The sequence below is a fragment of the Eretmochelys imbricata genome, chromosome 5 (genome assembly GCF_965152235.1).
Source record: "Eretmochelys imbricata isolate rEreImb1 chromosome 5, rEreImb1.hap1, whole genome shotgun sequence".
Lineage (NCBI taxonomy): Eukaryota > Metazoa > Chordata > Testudines > Cheloniidae > Eretmochelys > Eretmochelys imbricata.
Window position 1 is genome coordinate 12,795,119 of NC_135576.1, and position 17,735 is coordinate 12,812,853.

Below are 17,735 nucleotides of genomic sequence, written 5' to 3' on the forward strand. Positions count from 1 at the left end.
ACAACAAAAGCCACACAAACAGTAAGCGAAGAACACCCCATCCAAGGAAAGCTGCAGCATATGGCATCCAAACGCCACAGAGGACCAGCCAGCTGCAGTTACTGCCTGGCAGGCAATTTTAACCATGAACATTATTTACTTTATGAGCCACAGAAACCCTGGCGCTCCTCTCCTGCTGTGCATCAGAGGTCTCCAAGATGACATGCATTAAAGCAGAAGCCAGCCTACTCCAGCTGAGGGAAAGCAGGATCAGAAAGGCTGGGACAAGCAGGCAGCTCCAGCCCAGGGTATTCTCCTTAAAGGCTCTTGGGAATCAAGAAAAGCCCAATTTGGTACTAGCTTCATTCCAGCTCCTCTTTCCCCAGGCCAGCTGTTCCCCCCGACACCTCCCAGCCAGCTCCCCCTCTCACCCAGAAGTTCCCCTTGAACAGAGTCTCCTTCATGGTGCAGGAAGGGCTGCAGCAGAGTCCCCCAGCGCCCCAGGCTGCAGAGTCTGAGCCACACCGAGAACCGAGAACTTTTTAGTTCCTCCTCAATCCCTGGCGCCTGCCGCTGGCTCCTCTGGGTCCTAAACCCCAATGCCAGCAACCAGCCACCCTGCTTTTTCCTCTCCTCCCTGCCAAAGCAGCGATTATCTGCATGGGATTGCAGGACTTTCCCCTTTCCTTTCTGGGCTTGTTTCCTTTTTAGTGGCTCTTTCCTTGAGGAAGAAGGGCAAGGAATAGAGAGAGTCTGGGTTTTAGGAGTGAAGAGCCCAGCAAGCGCACACCTGGCTGGATGTTTCCTCCCTGGGCTAGTTAATGACTGCAGCAGATTACAAAATCACGGGTCACGTCCCTGCCCCTAATCGGTGTGGGCTAGTGGAGTGAGCACTAGGCTGGGGCTCAGGAGACCAGAATTCTATTCTCAGCTCTGCCGCTGGACTGCAGGGTGACCTCAGGCAAGTGACTCTTAGTTCCTCAGTTTCCCCATCTAAAAATGGAGAAAATTAGTGATACTGACCTCCTTTGTAAAGTGCTCTGAGATCTACTGATGAAAACAGCTGTAAGAGTTAGGCATTATGATTAACAATAATCATATGTTAAATCGCTAATGCATGTACAACCCTTTGCAGGTGTAAAGCATTATGAGGCAAAGAACATGGTCAGGAATGATGTGGGGCCAGATTTTCAATTGCTCCATGCCCACGACTGGCTCTGGATGGGCCTCAGCCTTTCCAAGTGAATGATCTGAAACACACACAGTTATTTGCAGGGCTGAATCAAGGGGTGAGGGTGAGGAGTAATTCAAGGATAGAATGGAAATACCAAGAAAAAGAGGAAAAAACACCATCAGTAATCACCGCCCAGTGGTAATCACCTTCCCAAATACCAAGACAGCAAATAATCAGGGTTTCTTTAAAGAATCCCTGGGATGTAGGCACAGTTCCATTGCATGTGTGCCAACAGGCAAAGAGCACAATTAGTTCTGTGCAACTGGCTGGGCAGCATTCCCACAAGGTGTGTGTGAATTTCCCCTCAGATTAGATCACTAACAGATTCCAAGACAAGAGGGTTCATTGTGATCATCTAGTCTGACTTCCAGTAGACCGGAAACCTCACCCTAGGATTGCTCATCCCCTCAGAAAATCAGACTCTTTCACGGTGTCTCGAGTTGGACACCCAAAATTAGCGCCCACTTTTGATCTTAAGGAAGGCCAGAGCCCCTCTCCCCCTCAGTCGAGCAATCTGGGGGCACCTTTGATCCTAGTGTCACACAGTGAGCTAGGAGCATTGCCAGGATGAGAACCCAAGCTTTGTCCTACTAATCGCTAGACAGTGCTGCTTTCCTTGCATGCATCTGATTATTTTCCATAGAGCCAATGCCTTGCTTTAGTAATAAGCACTGTCGCCAGCAAGAACCTTCTGACGTGAACCTGCAGGGCCATTTACTGACATCTGACTAATCAAACAGCCTAGAATTAGTCAGTCTCGTGGCTGCTTTTCAGCCACTGGATAACCAAAACCTGCAGAAAACCAGCATATCCTAGGGTAATATTTGCTGTCAGTCACTTACTAATGCTTCTTCCCACAAAGAGGCAAAGGGGGAGGTAGATCTCACTCAGGTTAAGTTAACTTGTGTGATTGGCACCTGAGTTTTAATCTTGCCTGGCTGGCTCTGAGCAGCCCTACTGCAAAAAGTGTCCTACGAGCATTACTGTGTCCTCGCTGTTTCTGCACTCCCCCAGGTGTTGCTGGAGGGTACAGCCCATGGTTCTTTGTGCCGAGACACTCTAGGCTAGGATTCTTTCCCACTCAATAGTGAGAGAACTACTCAATCCTTCAGAGGGCACCATGGTAAGGCACGGGAGGACTATAAGCACTGAAGTGATTTAGCCTACATCCACACTGCAAAGCGGGCAAGTTCCAGCCCAAGCTGAAGTAGAGTCTGGGTTCTAGTCTATGCACCCATAAGATCAACCCAGGTTTAAAGCACCTCCCAATCCAGATAGGAGGTTTTTGAGTGTGGGTGGGAGGGTTGGGCTAAAACCTGGGTAAGAGCCTGGGTTAACATTGCAATGTAGACGTGTAGCTGCCTACCTGGTTTATCACATGCTGTAACTAACAAGGTAAACCCAAATCACTCCATGGCAGGACAGTGTTGTCCCTAGGAGAAATGATCTAGAGATAAAATGAGAATCTGCTGGAGCCCATGTCGCTGTGTGCAAAGGCCCCATGCAGCTGCATTGGCTCCAGGGACCCTCGCCATTTCCAGCTTCCATGTCAACTACTTACTATGGCTGCAGAGACTGTATTTACTTCTCAAAGGACTGCAGGTTAAAAGGGGCGATGAAGCACACATCCCCAGCCCTGGAGGGTACACCACCAGCTCCCAGGATGCGGAAAGATTCTGCTATAGAGGCAGCTATCCACATTTTCCACGTTAGTAAGGGGTCTCCTCTGCATGGAACCATCCAGACCTTAGCTTGCAAAGTGCGTTGGGATCCTTCAGAATGAAAGCGTGACAATAAGCATCCTGTGTTGTTGTGAGGTGTCATCTAAACCCATGTAGAAAACCTGGAGGAAATAGGCCCTTCTACTTGAAAACGTCAAAGGATCATCTCTAGTCCTTTGCAGGACACAAAAGAAACCACCAAGATTTGCCCAATGCTAGATGGACATAACACCATTCAGCCCCAAAATACCAAGGCTTCTATCTAGAAGAGGAGGGGGAGCTTGTAACTGTCTTATGATTTCTGGGCCAGCCATTTGAAGGAGACATAGTCATAAATACTTGAGCAGCTCTTGCCATTCCATCCTGGACAGGGCAACAGTAGCTGTAGCTGTCACATGCTGGTAATAATGTGTATGAAGAGGTGGGAAGGGAGAACACCACGTGGAAGGAGGAATGAGCTCTCAGGGTGGTTCATTACAGGCTTTAAGTAGCTTCATAACCATTAGCAATGTCATTTGTTCATTAACATCCCACAAAAGCAGAAAGACCTGGCTGTTCCGTCAATGAATCCGCCCTGTCAAGTTACTAAGAATAACTCTGCCACCTGATGAGAAAAATAAAACAGGTTCCTGCTCTATTGCCCTGTAATATACATGTGGATGTCACATAACCCTGTGATTCAGAGCCGGAACGGGAAGCAGGGCTGTTGAGAATAATAATTAAATCCATTAGTCTCCCTTTCTATTCAGGGTAAAGAGAAGGAAAGCTTTGGGTCAAGTCAGTCCTCCGTGCAAAGAGATTTGTCTGTTTTTAAATGGGACAATGGCAGGCACCAATCTAATTAATTCCTCCTAATGGGGTTTCTTTCTCCTCTGATACAGATTGAGGGTCTGCAGCATCCTTAGGGAAGGGATATTTGTACAGTTTAACATACCGGTGCACGATTGGCCTCTTTGAGAGAACAAAAGGCTACCCATCATGAAGTATGTTTGAAGAGGCAACATTCCATGCTCAGTAACCACAGCATGAAAACTATTAACTCATTAGGCTTCCTAATTCCTGTCCCAAGACTGATGGAATAATGACTCTCCACGTATGTTGGCTCAAGCTTTGGGTGTGTATAATGAAAGAGCACTTGACCTGCTTGGCTAAATTACACCCGTCCAAGAATCTACTGGTGCTCCGGGAGTATTCATGGACTTAGCCTCATTGCTTGCAGAGTTTGCAAAGCCAGCCTTAGGCACACAGAACAATCTTTCACACAGATCCACAAAGCCAATGATTCTTAGGAACCATGATCACAGGCAGAGCTCCCTCTGCTGCCAGGAAGAGGAGAACCTGAAATAGATTTCTGTACTTATCGTGTCCAGAGAAGCCTTTAGGGCTTCTCAAATCTTAACTGACTTATTGTTTATCAAACAGAGTAGAAACACCCTTCCTGGAAGGGATGGTCTTGTGCTTAAAGCACTGGCCTGGGACTCAGGAGACCTGGATTCAGTTCCCTGTTCAGCCACAAACATCCTGTGTGACCTTGGCCAAGTCACTTAGTGTCTCAGTGTAAGACGGGGATAACAATATTATTACTAATTTTTGTTACCATAGTGCCTAGGAGCCCCTGGCATGGATCAGAGCCCCATTGTGCTAGATGCTGTACAAACACACAACAGAAGGATGATTCCTGCCTCAAAGAGCTTACAGTCCAAGTACTTCTTTTCTCCCACTCCAATTGTCTTAACTATGCATATTGTAAGCTTGCCGGGGTGGGGTTTGCCTCTCTCTATGCACATGTACAGTGCTGGGCACAATGGGGTCCTGATCTCAATTGCCGTCTCTAGGCACCACCATTAAACAATAATCATCATCATCAGCTTCCGAGCCTACGTAAAGCCTAGCTACAAGCTGGAGATGGCCCATCATTTCCAGCTCTCAGAAAGGTTAGTTGAGGGATCGTCCTTCAAATGAACTGAGGCTGTGTGCTAGGTACTGGAGAATGTGGATGCATTCTGGTGAATTTGAGCACATATATGACTAGTGTTATACAATCACTAACTAGTTAATTGTCACAGGCAGATAAAGTAAAGTATCTGCATCACAGGTTTAAATATGGGGAAACTGAGGCAAAGATGCTAAGTGACTTTACTAAAGCCACAGAGGGAGTCAGTGATTGAGCTGAGATTAGCCCATTGCAGTCCTTTGCTTTCAGTAGCTTATATGGGATCTACAGGGAAAACCACAGAAACATCATAAATGATCAGTTCCTATTGGTTTAGGCTGTCAGGGCTCCACACGGAGAGGGGCTGAAATATATCTCGATATTTCTTGGTCTCTAAAAGCAGTGGGATCCCGTGGTCTGCATGTGTCCTAAAACCTGCCTCTGCCCCTGTGAGGTAGAGAAGTATTATCACCCTCTCAGAACAGGTAGGGAAACTGAGGCATATAATTGGTGAGTGATTTGACTGAGGTCATATGGCAGAGCCAGAAGCAGAACCCCCATCGCCTAACTCCAAGTCCTGCGTCATAACAACAAAATCACTCTCCCACCGGAACCTCTGCCTGTAGCTATTTGTGACACTTTTGTCTCTTGTTCTGAACTGGCTAATTTTGCACATTCCTTTTATTATTCAGATACATGCCAGACACAGGTGACCAATGCATTTGGAAAACCATCAGTCAATCACTATCCCCAGCATTCACTCATTTTGCTGGGGGGGCATTTCACTTTTCCCCTGCCCACCCCAAACACAACCAAAGATTCTTACCTGCATCTGCGGTGCCATCACCTTGAAGATAGGTTTTTCTATTGAGGCAAAGCTATTCCACAAGAATTCCATGTCTCTCCTTCTCTCAGCACCTGCCAGCTCTGATGCACCATCCCAACTAGCAGAGCCAGTGTAACAGGTATGAACATAGGTAACAGGAAGGAGCAGCTATTCTGGAGTTCTAGAACAGAGCAGTCTGTGGAGCACAAATGTAGGTGGGGCACTGCAGGGCAAACACCAGCACGGGATGGTGTTTGGGGACATGTGAGCCCATGGGAAATGTCTCCACAGATTTATATAGTTGCATGTTATGCAGAAAAATACAAAATCAAAAACAACGAGGAATCCTTGTGGCACCTTAGAGACTAACAAATGTATTTGGGCATAAGCTTCTGTGGGCTAAAACCCACTTCATCAGATGCATGGAGTGAAAAATACAGTGACCAGTATAAATATTACAGCACATGAAAAGATGGTGTTCCCTTACCAAGTGAGGGGGTCACTGCTAATGAGGCTGATTCAGTTAAGGTGGAAGCGGCCTATTTTCAACAGTTGACAAGAAGGGGTGAATATCAAAGGAGGAAAATTACTTTTGTAGTGCTAACGAGGCCAATGCAACCAAGGTGGACATGGCGCATTTCCAACAGTTGACAAGAAGGAGCGAGTATTAGCAGAGGGGAAAATTACTTTTTGTAGTGACCCATCCACGCCCAGTCTTTATTCAGGCCTAATTTGATAGTGTCCAATTTGCAAATTAATTCCAGTTCTGCAGTTTCTCATTGGAGTCTGTTTTTGAAGTTTTTTTGTTGAAGAATTTAGCTCAAACATAGTTAAGTCCAAAAGTTGCATGGAAAACATACATGAAGGGACATAGAAGAAATTAGGCTACTCCATTCAGCGTAAAATTGGAAACCAGGAACTTCTGAGTTCTAACCCTGCCTCTGACACTGGTTAATTGTGTAGCCTTGAGTACACTACAGTACTTAAATCTTTCTGTGCCTCAGTTCCCCAACAGTAAAACAGAGGTGATAATACTTCCTTACCTCATAAGAGGATTGTAAAAGTTAATTAATGTTTCTTAAACATTTTGAAGACACTTTATATGTCCTTAGGGTTATGATGATGATGATACAAGCTTCAGAAAGAAAAGGAGTACTTGTGGCACCTTAGCGACTAACCAATTTATTTGAGCATGAGCTTTCGTGAGCTACAGCTCACTTCATCGGATGCATACAGTGGAAACTGCAGTAGACATTATATACACACACAGACTATGAAACAATACCTCCTCCCACCCCACTGTCCTGCTGGTAATAGCTTATCTAAAGTGATCATCAAGTTGGGCCATTTCCAGCACAAATCCAGGTTTTCTCACCCTCCGCCCCCGCCCCCACAAACTCACTCTCCTGCTGGTAATAGCCCATCCAAAGTGACCACTCTCTTCACAATGTGTATGATAATCAAGGTGGGTCATTTCCAGCACAAATCCAGGTTCTCTCACTCCCTCACCCCCCTCCAAAAACCACACACACAAACTCACTCTCCTGCTGGTAATAGCTTATCAAAAGTGACCACTCTCCCTACAATGTGCATGATAATCAAGGTGGGCCATTTCCAGCACAAATCCAGGTTTTCTCACACCCCCCACCCCCACCCCTATACACACACAAACTCACTCTCCTGCTGGTAATAGCTTATCTAAAGTGATCATTAAGTTGGGCCATTTCCAGCACAAATCCAGGTTTTCTCACCCTCCGCCCCCCCCCCCAAACTCAATCTCCTGCTGGTAATAGCTTATCCAAAGTGACCACTCTCCCTACAATGTGCATGATAATCAAGGTGGGCCATTTCCAGCATAAATCCAGGTTTTCTCACCCCCCACCCACCCCCATACACACACAAACTCACTCTCCTGCTGGTAATAGCTCATTGTAGGGAGAGTGGTCACTTTGGATAAGCTATTACCAGCAGGAGATTGAGTTTGTGTGTGTGGTTTTTGGAGGAGGTGAGGGGGTGAGAGAACCTGGATTTGTGCAGGAAATGGCCCACCTTGATTATCATACACATTGTGAAGAGAGTGGTCACTTTGGATTGGCTATTACCAGCAGGAGAGTGAGTTTGTGTGGGGGGCGGAGGGTGAGAAAACCTGGATTTGTGCTGGAAATGGCCCAACTTGATGATCACTTTAGATAAGCTATTACCAGCAGGACAGTGGGGTGGGAGGAGGTATTGTTTCGTGATCTCTGTGTGTATATAATGTCTACTGCAGTTTCCACGGTATGCATCCGATGAAGTGAGCTGTAGCTCACGAAAGCTCATGCTCAAATAACTTGGTTAGTCTCTAAGGTGCCCCAAGTCCTCCTTTTCTTTTTGCGAAGACAGACTAACACGGCTGTTACTCTGAAAGCTTCAGAAAGAAGCCTTTCTGTTACCTTCAGACCAGATCAGTTCCTGCAAAGGCAGCAACGGCATCCTGAAGTCTTCCTTCCTCTTTGAAAAGGCCTTTCCACCATAAGAACAATACTCACACCACTGCCACGCTTCTGCCCAACACACCCCAACCAGCCACGAATATATAAAATTTAAAAAAAACAAAAGCCTGACCTCTAGCAAAATTGGTAATCCAAAAGAGAAGTACCAAAGACCTCAGGGAATCCAATACAGACATTGCTGTTGATATTAATTTTACGTGGATGGTGCTCTGATTCGACGGTGACGGGCACAGCATGAAAACTCTAAGATAGAAAAGTAGAGGGAGCAGATTATCAGATGGTGTAATTTGTCATAGGGCCACAATTTACACCAGTTGATAATCTTCCCCAATAACTTTCTAGTCAGAAAGGAGAGAAATATCTGGATTCCTAGAAATCCTGGGTTGCATCCACAGCCTTGAATTATAAAGAAGACTGAGGGTAGACCCGATAAGAGTCTTCAAATATGTTAAGGGCTGTTATAAAGGAAACGGTGGTCAACTGTCTTCTGAACTCATGACAATTAGTAATGGGCTTAATCTTCAGCAAGGGAGATTTAGGTTAGATATTAGGAAAACCTTTCTAATTTATAAGGATAGTTAAGCACTGGAACAGACTTTGAAATGAGGTTCTGGCATCCCTATCATTGGAGGTTTTTAAGAAGAGTTTGGACAAACATCTGTCAGGGATGGACTAGACATACTTGGTCCTGCCTCAGCGCAGGGGGCTGGACTAGATGACCTCTTGAGGTCCCTTCCCGCCTTACATTTCTATTATTCTAACCCCAAGGATGGACTAATATAGAAGTGTTTATATTCTGGTATATACCATGTGGGAATGAAATACACCACTTCTATGCTGGTATAATTGTGCCCACACTTGGAGGGTAGTACTGCTTTCACTATATTGGTATAGATAAAGCACGACAATTTTTGTGTGTAGACAAGGTCGTAATGTGCTCAGTTATGGGCGTGGCAAAATAAACTCTAGATTAGAAAGATAGGTATGTATGACTTGATCCAAAGCCATTGAAGTCAACGGGAATCTTTCCATTAATTTCAATAAGCTTTGGATCAGGACCATAAATAAGATCTCATTGAGCTTTAAAAATCAAGCCAAGCCTACGTAACTTAGGCTCCTCAGTCCCTATTTGGACACATAAGTAAAGAAACCCGATTTTTCAGAAGTGCTTTGGGTTACCATACGACCGTATTTTCCCGGACATATCTGGCTTTTTGGTTCTTAAATCGCCATCTGGGAGGAATTTTTAAATATCTAAAAATATCCGGGATTTTGCCATTATTATTTTTCCCCAAAGAAGAGTTGATCATTCAAGAAAGAGAATGAATGTTGATCCATAGGTGCCGACTCCGTGGGTGCTCTGGGGCTGAAGCACCCACAGGGAAAAATTGGTGGGTGCTCTGCACCCACCAGCAGCTCCCCGCCCCCCTGCCCAGCTAACCTCCACCTCCGCTCCACCTCCTCGCCTGAGTGTACCGCATGTCCGCTTTTTCCCCCAGCTCCCAGCGTTTGCGCTGCGAAACAGCTGTCTCGCATGGCTGGGAGGGAGGGGGGAGGAGGGGGAACGTGGCACACTCAGGGGAGGAGGCGGGGCCAGGGCGGGGATTTGGGGAAGGGGTCCAATGAGGCAGGGAGGGGATGGAATTGGGGCGGGGACTTTGGGGAAGGGGTTGGAATGGGGGTGGGGAAGGGGCGGGGCTGGGGCCAGGGGGGTGCGAGCACCCTCCAGTGCCGGGGAAAGTTGGAGCCTTTGGTTCCAGACAGGTCTGATCATTTTTCCATTGTGGCGACAGCGCAACGTCGACAATTTCAGTGTCTCTTCTGAGTTCGTGCCGTGTACGGTAGTGTTTCCTCAAGAGCTCTTTATTTGATATTTTATTTTACTGCCCCCAAACACAAAGCCAAAACGAAAATGTAAATTCACTGCAGAACTAAAGACGAAATTCCCGTGTTTTCGAAGTGGTAGAGAAGAGTGGGAAGCTGAGTGCTTGGTCGGTAGACCTGGTACTTACGTTTCTGTGAAAAATAAAGACACTAATGATTTACAAACTCAGGTGGACTCCGACAAGCACAAAAAAGTAGTTCAAGAAGAGAGCTCATCATCAAAATTGACAGATTAGTTTGTAAAACCAGGCAGCGAATCAGAGGATGCTGTTACTGCAGCAGAGGGTGCTTTTGCATTTCACACCGCTAAGCATCACGATCGCTTTACGTCAATGGATTGCACATCTGTCTTGTTGAAGAAGACACTCCCTGATTCTGACGTTGCACGGAAATTTTCAAGCGCTCGAACCAAGACAGAAGCAAATTGTTATCTCTGTGCTTGCACCGCATTCTGCTGATGTTCTTCTGAAAATGTGTGAAGAAAATGACATCGCTTACTATGCAGTTGCTATAGATGGAAGCAATCATGGTTCAGTGAAAATATTTCCAGTAATTATTCAGTATTTCGACTGGAAGACTGGCGGTTTGCAGTCAAAACTGATTGAGGTCCAGAACACACCTAATGAGACTGCCGACACGATTGCTCATTACGTAAAAGAAACGCTTGAAAAAAATGGTTTGTTCGAGAAGTGTATTGCATTTACAGGTGACAACAGCAATACAATGTTTGGAGGACTCTGGCGTGATGAAGATGGAAAGAATGTGTTTGCAAACTTAAAGAAGTTGTTGCAGAAGAGAACATTAATTGGTGTGGGTTGCCCAGCAGACATTTTGAACAACTGTGTTCACCATGCAGCAGAAAGAATGAACGGTGACATTGAGAACATTATTTTTAAAATTTACCAGTACTTTCATATCTACACTGTCCAAACTGAATGGCTGAAGGAGTACTTTGAGTTTGTTGATGTTGAATACAGAAAGCTGCTTTCAAGCAAGACACGACAGCAGTCATTATTTCCAGGCATTTCAAGGCTGATACAGATGTTTCTGGCCTTCAAGTCATTCTTTCTGTCACAGGACAAACCACCCACAGTGCTTAAGACATTTTTTGAGTATGAATTAAGTGAGATTTACCTCTGGCACATGTATTCACTTATGAGTATATTCCAAACTTACATCCAAGAAATCGAAAGGGAAAGCAATTCTGTCATGAAAGTCCTGAAAACTTTGAACTCGGTTCACACTATCTTTCTTGAACGCAAGGCTCACAACTTTATGTCCCTGAAAGTTAGGAGATTATTGGCACAAAAGCGCATGGAAGGAATTGATGAAGAGTATGACAAATTCTGTGCTGAAGTAGATAATATGTACAGCAGATGCTTAGAATATTTGGAGAAGTGGCTTAGACCCCTGGAAGACTTCTCTTGTTTCAGGTAGATTACCCTGAATGAGACACCAAATTGGAGTGATGTGGAACCTTTCATCAAGTACCTGATCAATAAGGGGGTTCAAATTGATGATGTGAAGTGTTTTGATCAGGTCAGCAACCTGAAGAAGTTTACGGAAACTTGCAACAGTGATGAAGAGTTCAGTAATTTGCTAGCACACCAGAAGTGGACCAAATATTTTGAGAAATCCAAAAGCATTTGAGTGTCATTCAAAACTGTTAAAGATTGCACAGTTCTTCTTTGCTATTCCTTCTCACAATGCAAATGTAGAGTGAATTTTTCCACTGATGCAAAGCCAGTGGACAAAGGAAAGGAACAACTTGAATGTTGAGTCACTGAAAGGAATTCTACTTGTACAGTACAACTTCAGACAAATTTCTTGTAAAGGCTTTCATGCCTTCTTAAAGAGCAATCAACCACTGCTGAGAAAAATGCGATCTGCAGAGAAGTATGTGTGGGCACATGAGGAGAAAGAAAACTGAAGAACTGGTGAAAGGAAAGGACTCACTACATTATAAAGAAGTACAGTAAACTTTAAATAATTAAACTTCACTTTTGAGGTCATATCACTTTTTCTTATATATACTCAATATAGACAACATGTAGCACTCAGCATACAACAGTATAATAACACATTAATACAACACGAGTTGGTAGATACTGGTGCAAATACCCCCCTCCCCCGTGGAGTGTCCTCTTTTTTGAATGTTCAAATATTGTAACCCTAGAAGTGCTGAGCATCCACAAATCCCACTGAAGTCCAGGGGAGCTGGGGGTGCTCAGCACCTCTGCAGATGGGGCCCCACTTTTGTTGAGGCACCTGGTTTACACATTCTGGCCTGTATGTGGGTAAGAAGCTCCAGGCTGTATTGTTTTCTGTAACAACTGAGTGTGAAAGGTCGTTGTGAAAAAAAGGTCACCAGTTGAAAGGGTTCTTTACTTACATGTGCCAACAGGGACCAAGGAGTATACACTACATAGCTGCTCAGCTTGGCTTGAGTTTTAAAGTTCAATATTTGTAAGGGAAGTGTCATTTTGGGCAGGATGGGGATGGGGGGAGAGTGAGGCTGTCGGTTGAAACCTGATTTTCTGAAATGACACCCCTGCCCAAAAGTATGTAGGCGTTGGGTAGGACCTTGTTTAACAGGCTATTTACCAAGTGCAGCATGTGAGGGAAATCTCCCCTGGAGAGAGCTGTGTTGCCCAGAGCACTCCAGAAGCTAGGAGAGGGTCGAATGGGTGGAGAACCAGCCAATCACAGCTCAGCCTCAGGGTCAGAGGTGTCCCCTGCTGAAAGCCTTGGCTTTGCGGTTCCTGAAGTTAATCTCTGGGCTATTATTGGTTCATTAGAATTTCTAGTTTGTTTTCTGTCAATAAATAACCCCTTTCCCACCTCCAACATTGCAGACTTTGAACTTATTTGACCAAAATCAGGACTTACTGACTGTCTGGCATCCCCAGCTTCCTGGAAAATGCGGGGCACATGTGACATCCCAGAGGAATTGGTTAATTCTTGGGAAAGCTGGTGGGGGAAGGAGATATTCGGCACGGGGTAGCTACAGAGAAGTAGCTTCAGCGCTCACCATGGAGCAGCTCTGTGCTTTCACAAACCCAGCTAATTCATTCTCACCACCTCTATGAGCAGGGCCGGCCCACAACCTTTTGGCACCTAAGGCGGGGAGCTCAAATGATGCCCCCATGCCCCCTTGCTTGGGCCAAAACTTTGAAAGGTCTCAGTTCTGCCTTCTTCCTGTTCTACTCCTCCCATGGTACTGCTCTGCTACCTATCCCAATAAAGGAGAACTAACTACTTAAAATTCCTTGTTCAAAAATTTTAAATAACACTTAACTTTCAAATGCCTGAACAGCAAATGTAACTTTTCTTGTCTCCATAGTAAACACTGGCATTTTTATCTGTTTGAATAATCAAAGTGGTGCTTTCTGTGCCTTCTTGGTTGCAAAGATTTGAACTGCTTCCTGAAGGTCCACAGTCTGGGCCAGCTCATGCTCTACTGAGATGATTGCAAGGCCGACCAGCCTCTCCTGTGTCGTTGTGGAGCGTAGATGTGTTTTTATTAACTGCAGCTTGGAGAAGCTGCGTTCTCCACTGGCAACTCTTACAGGAAGTGGCACATATATTCCAGAACAGCCTTTGCAGTTGATCCTGCTGAAATGTATCTTGAAAGGGGTTTCAGTTCATCACCTAAATCACTCGCATCAATATCGCGCATGTTATCATGTGTCCACACTGTCTCTAGTGCCCTGAATTGCTGGTGTAGGTCTTCTTCAGGTATAGTGAGGAGTTTTGGAATATCATACAACATCCCAGATATACTGCTGTGTTCCTTGAGCTGCATGAAATGTTCTTCAACTGACTGTATTGCACAATCTGGCACCTGGTTAAAGAATTCAACTTTGAATTGTTGTTTGGGGTCTCTTATGGGATTATCCCGTGCCTCGTAATCAAAATGTCGTCTTCTTCTTTGGTGACCCTTGTATTCTTGAATGGGTGGGAAAATAGCATCAGTGTGAAGTTCCTCTGCCAACTTCTATGCACTCTTCAGAACATTTTGAAATCCCGCATCTGACCAGTAAGACTGTAGGTATGACTTTGCTTTGTCCAGTTGTTCCATTGCTCCAGATATATCAAGGTCAACACCTTGGAGTCTCTTGCTTACAACATTTATTTCAAACAGTATGTCATGCCACAACACTAAGCCACACAGAAATTCAAAGTTATGTATGTTTCTGGTGATTCCATTTCCCTCTGCCGCTGTTCTCCCACGAACCGTTCCTGTCATAGCATTATCCTCCATAATGGCAACTATGGCATCATCTATCTTCCCAATTTGGTGTTTGATAGGCTTTATCTCCTCCACTCGACTTTCCCATCATGTGGCACTCAGTGGTTTCAGTGTCAGAGAGGATGTTCCCAGATGTTGCTTCAAAATTTGTCATCGATGAGTTGATGCAGAGAAAAATACATAGATGCTTTGAATTACATTAAAAAATTCAGCAGCCTCACTAGAAGCTGATGCTGCATCGCTGACCACCAAGTTCAATGAATGAGAACTGCATGGGACATAAAAAGCTCAGGGGTCTAACTCTCGGATCCGTGTCTGCACTCCTCTGTTCTTTCCTCTCATGTTGGCACCATTATCGTAGCCCTGACCTCTCATTTCAGCTTTCGCAATTCACGTATCTTCCAGCTTTTTAAGGAGCACATTTGTCATACCAGCTCCTGTAGTATCATCAATGTCAATAAATTCTAGCTGTTGTTGTTACAAAACGCACCATTAAAGTCATTTGTTCCGAATGTCAGGTGTGCCGTCCAGAATAACAGAGTAATTAATATCTTGCTGACTTCAGATCTGCCACAATCTTCTGTTTGACTTTTGTTGCCAGTAACTGTATGATCTCATTTTGAATTGTTTTTCCAAGGTAATGTGATGTGTGTACATTTCTTGGGTGGTGACTCTTCTTAGATGCTCCTGGAGTACAGCATCAAACTCAGCCATCAGCTCCACAATTTTAAGGAAGTTTCCATTGTTTGGCACATACCGCTGATCTGAAGTGCCACGCAGTGCTTGGTTTTGGGTAGCCAGCATTCTCACAATGGCAATGAGCCTTTTCAGAACATTTCGCCAGTAAAGAGACTCTGATGCAATCTTCTCTTGATGCTGATCATCTATGGTGGCCTTTAACCTTAGTCTCATCTCAAGCTCTTTCCACCTGTGGACTGCTCTCTGGTGATTTGCTGCCTTCTCATGGCATGCCAGATTTCAAGCCAGATTTTTCCAGTCCTTTGTTCCTGTAGAACCCAATGTGGCTGGAACATTAGACTGGAAGAGTTTGCAACAAAAACAGTATGCAGCATTCTGGGTTTTTGAGTACATAAACCATGCTCTCTCCACTTTGTCACCATTGGGGATTTCAAGCCAATAATGTGTTGGATGGAAATTTCTATTTTCATTGTCTTTGGGGAACATGAAGTTTTTCACTTACTGTGGCCCATGCAGTATAAGGAAGTCCCTCAGACCACTGCTCAAGTGGGTCCACAGTCCTGGATCATCTAGACTTAAGGAACTAAACTCAGCAGCAGCTGTTTCTTGCGCCTCCACCACACTCTTCTCTGATCTATACTTTTCTTCAGGAATGTGCATGGTTACATCCATTTGAGATGGAGATATGGATGCTGCAGTAGCTGCCAGGTCACCTGCACTCTGACTAACTGGAAGATCAGGCATCTCCTCACCACTCACATCCTCACTAGGGCCGGAAGGCTCACCGTGAACATTTGTGTCTCTGTATCTCAGGAGAGCTCCTTCCTGTTTAGATAGAAAAGCTTCCTTTGCTTGCTTTCTTTTTCTGAATGCTGCCCCAGAGGGGCGTTTTCTCCTTTCACTCATGACTGCTGCTCTGTGCCAGCTATAGTGGCTCTCAACACTCAGTTGAAGGGGACAAATAAGCAGGCTGGTAGCAGGGCCTGAGTGAGGGAAGATATCAGCGTCTTAAGGGCCTAACTGGCTCCTACCACTTCAGTTGACTGCCTGTTCTCCTCAGGTGGGTTCAGGGAAGCAGCAGGAAACAGGAAGCTCCCTGAGAAGCTGGGGTTAATCAGTCCAGGCCTTGGGGGTGCTAGAGAGGTACATAAGAGGCTCCTCCTCCTCTCTCTCTCCCTGCAGCTCCTGCTGCTTTCTGTTATTCCCTCTCACCTTTTCTCCTGCCCGCCTGTTATGTCTCTTGTGCCCTCCTTCCTCCAGCACAGCACTCCCCCATCTCTGTGCATCTAGAGCAGAGAGAATACAGATGCACCAGCAGCAGACACAATTTTCTACACACTGGGTCTTAGTGGCGCCCCCCACAGTCTGGCACCTGAGGCGACCGCCTCAGTTCGCCCCATGGTAAGGCCAGCCCTGTCTGTGAGGTGTGGAAGCAGCGTTATCCCCAAGCCACAGAGAGAGTCAGTGATCGGGGGATCCAGGTGTCAAAGGCTCTCAGTGCACTAGATAATGTCTTTCATTTAGTAGCTGATCTGGGCCTGGCCCTTGTACACATGGGGCAGATGGATGAACCTTCCTGTCCTTGTGCAGCCCACGTAAGATCCAGACACACTGCAGTCCCTGAGTGCAAGGACTGCTTCCTTCATACACCCTGGTGAGCATGCAGTACCCCAAAGGGGCAGGACCATGCTGCTTCCTCTCAACTCCTCGATCACGCCTCAGCAGTAGGTGTGCACCTCCTGGAGGAGCATAGGTAACTATGGATCTGTAGTTCAAATAACTGCCATCACAGCCTGCTTAGACTCAATACTAATAGAGAGCCATGTGGCTGCACAGGGACATAGGACAGGACTAGGGTGACCATGTGTCCCAATTTGGGTAGGAAAGTCCTTTTTTTAAGCCCTATCCTGGCCATCCTGACTTTTTTGGCAAAACTGGGCATTTGTCCCTTTTGCTCTTGCCAACTGATGGTCAGTTGACCAAAAAAAGTTTTGCCCAAAAAGCGGGGTGCAACCCTTGGGGGGGTGTGACCTGTATTGGGGTGCAGAGGAACACATGCGGGGGAGGGGCAAGTGGCAACGCCAGACCTACAGAGGAGGGAGGGTTCAGGAGAGCGGTTCAGGCCGGGCCAGTCCTGCACAGGTTGGCGGCAGGGGGTCTTGGGCTGGCCCTCCATGCAGAGGGTATGGGGGCCTCGGGCTGGTCCCAAGTGAGCAGGGGGTAGAGGTGGGCCTTGGGCCAGCCCCGCATGGGTAAGAGGCATGGAGGGCTGGAGGAGGGGGCTCACGGGAGGCAGGGAGGCAGGACTTGGGCCAGCCCAGTGTGGTGTCTTTTTTTTCCCTTTGGGAAAATATGGTCACCCTAGACAGGACCTTCTGAGTCATCAAGTCCAGTCCTCTGCCACTGCAGACAATCCTGTCATACAATCCCATTCGTAAATGTATCAAGTTTCATTTTAAAACTAGTTAGGTTGTTTGCCCCCCACTACTCCTATTGGGAGGCTGATCCAAAATCTCACTCCTCTGATGTTAGAAACCTTCTTCTAATTTCCAGCCTAAACTGATCCATGACCAGTTTATACCAATTTGTTCTTGTGCCAGCTTTGTGTGTAGACACCTCTCAGACATGACATCCGGCAGCCAGCTCCAACTCCAAAGGCTAAATCCATTGCACAGGGACACCAGGTGGATTAGTGGTCCTTTCTGGAGTGTGTTC

At 45.9% G+C, this 17,735-nt stretch overlaps 1 protein-coding gene across 1 annotated transcript in view; it reads right to left on the reverse strand.

Annotated features, from left to right (window-relative positions):
• PSTPIP2 (proline-serine-threonine phosphatase interacting protein 2) overlaps positions 1-516 on the reverse strand; it is a 51,658-nt gene extending 51,142 nt beyond the window's left edge. The window contains exon 1 of the mRNA XM_077816638.1: positions 411-516. Within this exon, the coding sequence (XP_077672764.1) occupies positions 411-443 (33 nt within the window). The 5' untranslated portion in view covers positions 444-516. The remainder of the gene's footprint in view (positions 1-410) is intronic.
• Between the last annotated feature and the right edge of the window lie 17,219 nt (positions 517-17,735).